Source organism: Fusarium graminearum, genomic scaffold (assembly GCF_000240135.3).
Source record: "Fusarium graminearum PH-1 supercont3.15 genomic scaffold, whole genome shotgun sequence".
NCBI lineage: Eukaryota > Fungi > Ascomycota > Sordariomycetes > Hypocreales > Nectriaceae > Fusarium > Fusarium graminearum.
Genome location: NW_001837913.1, coordinates 1 through 10,471, shown reverse-complemented (window position 1 = coordinate 10,471; position 10,471 = coordinate 1). Strand labels below are relative to the sequence as shown.

Genomic DNA, 10,471 nt, shown 5'->3' with positions numbered 1-10,471 from the left:
AATTTCTTTTTCCTTTTTTTAGATTTTAGTTTATATAGGGATATTATTAATTGCCTAATTAGGTTATAAGCTGGCTATTATATCTAGAGTTATTATTACTCTAAGTGTTTATATGTTTTTCTAGTATTAGTCTTATACTTATTATTATATTCTTTCTTTCTCTTTTTCTATTTAATTATAATATCTTTTCTATTAGTCTTTAGCTTTTTCTTTTATTATTTTAGTTCTATTTTCTTATTTATAGTATTTTAGAATTTCCTTCTTTAACTTAAATAGATCTTTTAATTATTATATTAAGCTCTCCTTATAGTAGTTTTCCTAATTAGCCTTTTTTAGTTAGTTAATTAAGGCTATTTTATTAGCTATATTATAACTACTTTAATATATTCTAAGTATCTATATTTATAATACTATTTATAGTTCCTTAATATTAGTAATTCCTAGTACCTGCCTACCTTAGTTTAGGTTTTATAGTTTTTTAGGTTAAAGATATTATTATACTATATATCCTATTTAGTTATAATTATAATATTTATACTTACTTAAGTCTTATTATAGTCTTAGTATTTAGGTAGCTCTTAAGTCTATTAATCTTAGTTATATACTATATAAGGTGTTATATTAGCGGCTTTTTCCTTAGTTAATATAGTACTAAGGTCTATTAGTAGAGAAATTTCAGTTATTTTATCCTTTTTATATTTTCTAATAAAATTATTAATTATTAATTTTAATTACTTAATTAATATATTTAATAAGCATTTTAGGTCGTTTTTCCTTATATAACTTGGCTTATATTGGTTCCTTAAGGGCATTAAAGAAGCTAGATATAAGTGCTTTTTACCTCTAGTTCAGCTTAATAGTAAGCTAAAGGTATTTTACTTTTAATTTAAATATAGACCGATTCTGCCTAAATATTTTAATTTTTTATTTAGCTTAAGTTATTTTATTAATAGTATTAAAAGTTACTTTAAGTGCTTTTTTAAATTCTCTATAGTCTATATAATAGCTATAAGTATAAGGTTTTAAAGCTTCTAGATCTCCTTTTATAGTCTAATCTTTTAGGATAAATTAGAACTATTATACTATAGTTCTTTTAAGTCTTCCTAATATATAGCGTATTTTATTAGATTTATCTTAAAACTAGGTAAAATAGTAAGATATAAAGGCCTTATATTAAGTAAAGAATATTACTAGTTTTATAGGAGTTCTATTAAATATTTCTAATAGGTTAGGCTTAAGAATTTCTCTTATATCTTTACTATGTATAGCAGTATTTACTAGAATATATATTTCTTATAATCTATTTTAATTATTCTAGTTTTATTAGTTTTATAGAGCTAGTGCTTCTTTAAGAAGGTGCTAAAGGTTCTTAATATTAGCAGTTATACTAATAACTTACTTATATAGCTATTTAATCTCTATATTATTAAAGTTCTTTAAATTAATATCTATTTTTTCCTAAAGGTTAGATACTTTATAGATAGAGGTAATATTATTATTAGTAATATTTTATTACTAAATAAGAGTAATAAGGGCAGCTATTATATAAAATATTACTTAATATCTTAATGCAATATAGTTTAAATAAGAGCTATTAATATATAATAGTTAGGGTTTTAAATAGGTAAATTAATCTATATTAGTTTATATTTATAGAGTTATAAGGTATTATATATTAAGTGAGAGTAAAGTGTTATATTTCTTAATAGTAAATAAAGTAAGTTAGGCGTATTTAGGTAAAAAGGCTTTATTAATAGCTAGTAAGTTAAGTTCTATCTTATGCTTTATAAGAGGATATATATATACTTAAAGTGTCTTACGGTTTATTATAATAGCTTATAGCATAAGTCCCTGGCTTATAGCGTAAGTCGAGGCTTATATTGTAAGTCCCCTGTGAGTCGTAAGTTGCAGGTCCTAGCGGCTTATACGCTGACTAATCTAGTAGGGGTGTCCTATGATATAATTGGGTAAAAAAGAATGGGGTCATGTGGTCATCTGTTGGGTCGTAATATAACTATACTATTTAATATTAATTTAAATATATATATACTTAAAGGTTTACTTATTTAAATATAAGCTTTTATAAGAAGCTTATAATATAGTAAGTAAGCTATAAAGTAAGTCTTATATATATTTAAATAAGCTTCCTTTAAAGGCTTATTTTAATATAAGTAAGTTTTATACTAATTAAATAAAACTTATAAGATATATATAATATAATTATTAAATTATAATATTAAAATTAAAAAGCCTATTAATAAAACTAACTTTATTTTTATTATTACTTACTTTTAAAATAGTAAAGCTATTAAGGCTTTTTATATTATTAAATATAGTAACTATTATTATCTTTAAAGGGGTTTTAATAGCTATTATAAAAAAACTATAAGTACTTATTATATTATAAGTAGTTATTTTCTAAAAGTTATAAGTTTTTATATTAATTATAATAAAAAGTTTATAATAAAAAGTAGTAAAACTTAACTTCTAACTAGCTATAATAATATTTATAAATTTAGCTACTTTACTATTTTTATTAATAAGGATATTAATATATTTATTTATTATTATTATAATACTAATAGTACTAGCTAATTTAATATTAACTTAATTTATTATAATAATAACTAGCTTACTATTTACTAAGCTATTTTTAACTTAGGAAGAATTAGAGAAGGGATAAAAAGACTGTAAAGCTGGATAGTTTAAAGAGTGAGGTTACTATTGCTGGCAAGTAGGTATGCGTGGTGATTTCCTAGTATTAGGCTTGCCAATTGACATCGTCAGCCACATTCCTTGTTGTGTTGCGTTCTTGTAAATTATTACTTTATGTATATATAAACATCTATGTATCTATATTCTCGTACCCCAACATCTCTGTTTATATCTGTTTAGCATGCACCTCTAAGTTCTTGGATACTGCTATTACCCTACTACGGCATGACGACCTGTGCGAATAAAGCAGACTTGCCTTTATCTCAGCGATCGAGGGAAAGGTTATTTGAAGATCTTTAAATATACCAACTACAGACAGACACACGGGTTCAATTAACACAGACTCGTCTGGATGACTGTCTACCAACCCTGCAGTGTGTACTTTCGACTTGATCCAATTTAGACAGCAGCGAATTTCTTCCGTAGTGTTGAATGATCTTGCCCACAGTGACTCTGTGAGCACATGCTACGAGCTGCCTAATGGCGATGGGTACACGCGGTGTATCTTGTTGGTCAATTTTGCAGCATCAATCCTATTACCTGCGTTCACTGGCCGCTGCACTAGTTTCAAGAGAACCGAGCGCAATGTTGGCTAAGCCTTAGAAATAAGGTCACACCATATTTGGTACTGTGTCAGGCGCGGGTATAAAGTCAGGATCGCGAGAAGTTATCAGGACCGTGCCGTGATGGCCTTCCGGCCAGTAGTCCTCGAGATCTTTGGGGCATATCACGTTGTTGAATGTCAAAAGCCAATTCGCGAATGGCGAGTTTTCTTTTTCTTTTTCTTTTTCTTTCTCAAGATCTGAGTGATCTGAAGTCAGTTCATCACGCCGACACTTGCTGATGGGCCCTTTTATGCTTCTCCAAGGCGTGCAGTTGATTCTTTCGTCAAAGTGCCTGCCTATCCTCTGCAACATGTACATGGATAGAAAGACAAAAATAGTGTGATACTGCATAGAATTACTTACCACACGCGGTAATGCGCGTTGATCCTTCTCTTGAAAAGGCCCATCCCAAAACCTGCCCGGAGGCAGCATTTCCGCATCCCCATTCTCCTCTGCGTATTCTGCTCATCTATCGGGTCATTTACTTGACAGGCCTAATGATGAATGCGTGAGTTCTAAGTCAAGGAAAAAGGATATGTGTAACAATTGAGGGTTTTGTTTTTATTAACAGTAAGTTTTATATAGGTGTCTCGACGTCGCCGATCCTTCCACCAGTCCACTCCAATATATCACGACTGAAACTTTTTAGCAGTGAGTTATTCTTTTTTGGGCTATTCTATGCGCGGACCAAACGGTAATCCCAAGCCAAACATTGTCGTTTGACTATAGATCGCCCGCAGAACCCAGCTCGATAGAGTTGTCCTTCTGTTGCCTTTTCTTCCAACGAGCGCAGCACCCCATTATGCCCTGTATAGTCGTTGCGAGCCATAAGAGCATGCTTATGAAGTTAACCCATACAGCTGATTGCATCCTGCCGCGTGACACTGATGCAGCAAACTCTTCGTTTTCTAGTGGCTTTCCAGTACCCAGATAGGCTGAGGCAAACACCCCAAACTGTGATAGCCACAGGATGCAGACAAGGCCATCAAGTAAGCTCCAGTACCACACAGCCGTCGTGAAAAACAGATGGGTGACGCAGAGAATTATTGATACCCCGGCTACGAATTCGGCGTAAATCCAAGCTGAGCCCGGCTTGACGTTATTATCTGTCGCTTGTTGAAGATCGAGTCCGTACAAGACCGCAACAACGACGGCGAATATACATTGAAGTGTACGTAGGAGAGCACGAGAAATTAAGCCTGCCACGCCCTTCTTCTCCCAATAATCGGCAGCGTTCGTCGAAGGCATTGATATTCGTGGGTGTGAGAGCGAGCTCCCAAAAACTGGGTGGCGATCTTCTTGTGCTGAAGAAATTTGAGTGGAGGATTAGAAAGAGGTCATGCTGAGGGGACTCCTGTCAGGGGAGGCAACGATAGCGTACCAAACGTGAAGTTTTCTACCTTCTTTGCGTTGCTAGGGTGGGATGGACTTAGTTGCTGTACTTGGAACTTGAATACCCCTTGAGATCTATGCTGGTGAATCTCCTACTTCGGAACATCCACAGGGGAAACGAGGGTGGCATATATATATGATTGCACACGTCGTTACATACTTAGGGTTACCCCTGAGGTGAGAAGCATTCTTCTAGCCTGTTTGGGAGGGAGATTCGTCATCGCCCTCTTGGCAAATTGGATGAAGCGAATCCTCACTGTAGAGTCCCTTGCGACTCACCCAGACCTCTTAAGAATAGTTATACGAATTTGGGGATGCCCCTCGAAGACTAACTCGGCCATACTTAGAAGAATAAAATAAGGGAGTGGAGAAGGGTGGGGAAAGGAATACGCTAGATGGTACGGTGAAGCCCAAGAAGACCAATCGCAGAATTTGCGCTCTTGGACGCGTAAATGAACGTCAACTTGAGACAGAAATAGTTAGTTGACTGGGGCTGTTCATGCCATCGGCAGCACCAGGCGTCACTAGCGTATTGACGGTTGAAACAAGTGGTTGATTTAGCAAATTTTCCTTGTTATTTTTATTAGGATATATAATCCCATGAAAGAGACAAAACCCTTCATTGGCACGCATCACCTAGCCACCATGTTGCACGGCTGCCCTGCTGAAGACGCTGTCGACGTAACGACAACGATTGACGCTTGCGCCAGAGGTATAGTGCCGACAATTCCCCATCGCAGATTGTTACGTGTGGTTCAATTGACATGTTGTACTCTTGTAGATGATGGTCGAATCGACGTCGAAATTCCCCTCACGCTTAGCCGCCGACTTTCCAAACTCCCCGACTTCGAGGGCCTCGATGGAGCTTCCGAGCAGCCTCCTGCATACCAAACACACAACCAACGTATCATCGGCCTCAATATTGTAATCCAAGTGATCGGAAGTCGCGGCGACATCCAGCCATTTATTGCACTCGCCGCCGAGTTACAAAAACAAGGCCACAGAATCCGACTGGCTACACATGATGTCTTTGCCGATTTCGTTTCGTCTTCGGGTATAGAGTTCTTCCCGGTGGGTGGTGATCCTTCTGAACTCATGGCTTATATGGTCAAGAACCCGGGCTTGATTCCAAACATGGAGAGTCTTCGTGCAGGGGATATTCAGAGCAAGCGCAAGATGGTAGCTCACATGCTGGACGGACTTTGGGACTCATGCATTCTACCAGACCCCAAAACTGGCTCCCCTTTCGTTGCAAACTGCATCATAGCTAATCCCCCAAGCTTTGCACATGTGCATTGCGCTCAGGCCTTGGGGGTGCCGCTTCACATGATGTTCACTATGCCCTGGACCAGCACCGGAGCATTTCCTCATCCTCTCGCAAACATAACCAGTTCAGATAGACGCCGAGAACGCCATATTGCAAATTATCTCTCATATGATGCAGTTGAATTTCTGACGTGGCAGGGGTAGGTCAACGAACACTGATCCGGCTGGGTAACCTACTCACGCTCAAGGCTTAGGCTCGGGGACCTTGTCAATCATTGGCGCGAAAACAAACTTGGCCTCGAACGCGTGCCTCTCAACGAAGGCCATAGGCTTCTCAAATCCCTTGAGGTGCCGTTTACATATTGCTGGTCACCATCAGTGATCCCAAAGCCTAGGGAATGGGGCCCTAACATAGGCGAGATTTGTACTTTTCTTATCATTACTGTTACTAATGGTGGTATCATGCAGATATCTCCGGTTTCTTCTTCAGAGAACCTGCAGTATATGAGCCTCCCAGCGATCTTGACGCATTTTTGCAGAAAGGAAGCGCCCCCATCTACATCGGGTTCGGCAGCATAGTGGTTGGTGACCCGGATCGCCTCATGACCCTGGTTCTGAAAGCCGTCAATACATTAAAGGTTCGGGCTGTTATTTCGCGGGGGTGGAGCAAGCTTCAAGGTGAGAAGAATCCTGCCATTTACTACATCGACGATTGTCCCCATGACTGGCTCTTCCAATATGTCTCGGCAGTTGTTCACCACGGCGGAGCTGGAACAACTGCAGTCGGGCTGCTAAACGCACAGCCGACAGTAGTCGTATCATTCTTTGGGGAGTAAGTGAAACCTTCCAATACCAATGGCCTACCTTGGTTAGTCTTTGAAACTAATCCCCATCAGCCAGCAATTCTGGGGCCAAATGGTAGCAAAAGCTGGTGCTGGGCCCGAGCCAATACCCTACTCTTCCTTGACTTCCAGGAATCTCACTGAAGCAATAGAGTTTGCTCTGGACCCAAAAGTCAAAATTGCCGTGCAACAGATGTCTGGGCAGATAAGAAGAGAATCGGGTGTTCAAGCCGCAGTCCGACACTTCCACTCTGCGCTACCCGTCGAGCGATTAATGTGCGACGTGATACCAGAGCTTCCTGCATCCTGGAGTTATAAAGGAAAGCATAACCAAGTATTTCTTTCTAAGCGAGCCGAGCGAATCTTGACAAGATTACAAAAACTAGATAAAAAACGTTTGAGATTGTGAGTAGTGGAATGCCTTCGCAAGATTGGTTCTAACGACGTTCTTTCTTCCCTCAGCCATCAACCGAAACCGACTTACATTGAGAGCCGCCGATGGGATCCAATTACTGCCGCTGGCTCAGCATCAGTAGAAGTTGCCGCCGGAATGGCAGACGCAACAGCTGGTATCTTTGTGAAGCCATATGACAGGGTCAAGGAGCACCGCACCAGACCTAGTTCACCCTTAGACGGCGAATCTAGCGACACCCGCTCACAGAGTACCGAAAGTAAAAGCGACTCAGCAACAGCAAAGGATGTTGTGGGAGCCTTTTCAAAAAGCTTGGGAAAATTGGCCATGACTTCGACCAAAGGGGTCTTGGTCGATATTCCGATCGCAGTCACAGATGGCCTTCGTGCTGTCCCAAACCTGTATGGTGAAGACGTGAGACAGCGCGGACGCATCACCGATTTCAAGTCTGGTGCTGTTGTGGCGGGCAAAAACTTTTGCGACGGCATGTTTGAAGCCGTCACCGATGTCGCCGTCTACACATACCACGGGAAGCGCGAGGAGCAAGCAATAGGGGCTGCGAAGGGTTTGGGCAAGGGTATGCTGAATCTTGTCACAAAGACTACTGCAGCTACCTTGGGACTTATCACGTACCCGGTCCAGGGACTTCAGCGGAGCATTCATTCTGCAGTGATGACTAAAACGCCCAAGATGATTGAAGAATGTTTGAGGGTAGAAGGAGATTGGATCCTTGAAAAGACTCCAGCGGCTGATGATGAAATTCGTGCTGTCATTGCCGATTTCGAAACCCTTTCTGAAAGTAAGACCGCAAAGAGTCGAGCTAGGTAGTGCTACGACCAGATTGATCTCACCACTTTAGAGCTTAGAGTATCATAGTGCTGGTAAAGGTGGGCCTGATGCACTGCCGGATTGGGTATTTTAATGTTCAGGGTTGTGTTGTGGCTGGGTACAACTTACTAGACTGTTCATAAGTCTCTATGACTCAGTATCTCATGCGCCCAGTGGATAAACTCACGGCATGGATAATAAATAATTTTATTGTATCTCCTCGTGCCCTAAAAGTAATTGGGGCGATGAGGTCATCGTGTCTTCAGTCAGGACATCGTGCCTTCCTCTTACACCAGCTTCCATCTTTTGGCCCAGCATACCATGCGGTAAGGTTACCCCTCTACCAATAAGCGAAAAAAAAGTTTCCCCATACAAAATGATCAATTTCACTTGTACGATGCTTGGCCAAAATTGAACTTATTTACATAAAACAAGCTGTGTCTTATTGAGAGTTTTATTCTGTTTTGCATTATGCTATTTTTTTCTGTAGTATATTAGCGGTTCGGTCGCATAGCACTAATATAAAATTTCTGTCAATGCCTCCTCCACGAACAGTCCTCCCCAAAACTTATAGGATTTTTATTTACACCAGCCTTCCATAATCGCCTTGAAAATGCCTCGAGCGTCTTATACAGAGGATGGCATTATTAAAGAAATATTAGATATCGCGGATAACGGTCTCTCCCATAACCAAGCCGCCCAGAAGCATGACATCCCTCAGCCGACACTTTCGGGCTGATTAAGAGGTATACCAAGTCTGACGTCACCCATCCTGCCCAACTATTATCCAAGTCTCAGAGATCCAGATTAGTTACCTGGATACTTTGGCAAGATGCCTTGAGCTATACTTCTTCTCACAGCCAAGTTCGCGCCACCGTCGCTGCGCTCTTAAGACAGCGAGGCCCGGGAAAGGGCTATCAGTGCGTATTAGATAGCCAGGTTCATGAAACGTCATCCAGTTATTAACATGAAGATAGGGGAACTCCAGGAGGCCTCATGATTCAGTTCTTTTACCCCAATAGCTATTAATTAACACTTCGATATCCAGGAGCCCGAGTATAGCTATGTTATGACCTAACGGCCCAGCTTAGTCATACTCTATATACCTTACATTTTCTATCAGTTATCTGATATAACTGTTAGATATAATTAGTGCTAGGAAATAATAAATAGTACTAATTTAATACAATTAGTATTAATCTTCCTAGCTTAGCACTAATCCTATAATAACCTTACTAATTACTAAAGAATACTTAAATATATATACCTCTAGTTAGTATTAGTTAAATAGCTTACTAGCTATTAATAAGATTTCTTTACTTAAATATATTTAATTTACTTTATTTACTATTAAAAGATATAATATTTTATTATTATTTAATAATATCTTATATATTTATTAATATAAATTTAATATAAATTAATTTATTTTTTAAAAATTATATTTATTATATATTAATAGCTTTTATTTAAATTATATTATATTTATATTAAATAATATTTTATATAATAATATTTAATACTTTTAACTATTTTATTACTATTTAAAGTAACTTTTATTATTAAGTAATTCTTATTAGTATTTAATTAACTCTTAATAAGGACTTTAAAAATATAAATATTAATTATAATAATAAAAATAAAATTAAATTTATTATTTTTAATTTTTATAAAATTAAAATTAAAAAACTTAAATATAAGATTTAAATCTTTAATAAATATTATAATAAGATTCTTAATATAATTAAATTTAATATTATAATAATTAAAAAAAAAATTTTAAAAGCTTAAAATTAAATATAGCTAATTTAATAGAAATTACTTAAAGACTTAAAAAATAAATTAAATAAGGTTAAAAGCTTTATAAGAAGTATATTAAATATATATTAATATTTATAATTATTAAAAAAGACTTTAAAGAAATTTTTAAATTTTAATAGTTTAAACTTTATAATAGTAATATAAATTAACTTTAAGGATTTCTTATTATAATTTATAATTATTAAATATATTATTTAATTTAATTTTATATTAAAATTTTTTTTTTAATATATTATAAGCCTTCTTAAAGGAAAAACTTAAAGACTTATAAAATTTATTATTTATAACTATATTAATAACTTATTATATAAATATAAAGAAATAATATAATATATATATAATAAATATAAAAACTTTAAATAAGAACTTATTAATATATTTAAATTAGCTAATAAAAATTAAAAAGTAAAAATTAAAATTAAAGCCTTATAATAAATAGATATTATTATTATTTATTTATTTAGATATTACTATTAAATAGTTAAATTTAATTAAAATAGAATAATATATATAAATTAACTTTACTTAAGATTTAAAAAAGAAATTAAAAATATATTAATTAATAGTAAATTTAAACTTATAAATTTAAA

At 35.9% G+C, this 10,471-nt stretch overlaps 3 protein-coding genes across 3 annotated transcripts; 1 reads left to right on the top strand and 2 right to left on the bottom strand.

The window, feature by feature from the left end:
- Positions 1-3,181: 3,181 nt before the first annotated feature.
- FGSG_14028 (uncharacterized protein) lies at positions 3,182-3,752 on the bottom strand (the record flags this gene model as incomplete). Its single annotated transcript, XM_011330570.1, has 3 exons — positions 3,182-3,271; positions 3,333-3,623; positions 3,684-3,752. The coding sequence occupies 3 exons, from the start codon at positions 3,750-3,752 to the stop codon at positions 3,182-3,184; spliced, it is 450 nt and encodes a 149-aa protein (XP_011328872.1).
- A 291-nt stretch (positions 3,753-4,043) lies between these two features.
- FGSG_11586 (uncharacterized protein) lies at positions 4,044-4,568 on the bottom strand (the record flags this gene model as incomplete). The annotated part of the gene is made up of 1 exon (XM_011330569.1): positions 4,044-4,568. The coding sequence occupies one exon, from the start codon at positions 4,566-4,568 to the stop codon at positions 4,044-4,046; it is 525 nt and encodes a 174-aa protein (XP_011328871.1).
- A 789-nt stretch (positions 4,569-5,357) lies between these two features.
- On the top strand, positions 5,358-8,060 carry FGSG_11587 (uncharacterized protein; the record flags this gene model as incomplete). The annotated part of the gene is given in 5 exon segments (XM_011330568.1): positions 5,358-6,178; positions 6,227-6,435; positions 6,447-6,810; positions 6,875-7,225; positions 7,283-8,060. 5 exon segments carry the CDS (start codon positions 5,358-5,360, stop codon positions 8,058-8,060), a joined length of 2,523 nt encoding a protein of 840 aa, XP_011328870.1.
- Between the last annotated feature and the right edge of the window lie 2,411 nt (positions 8,061-10,471).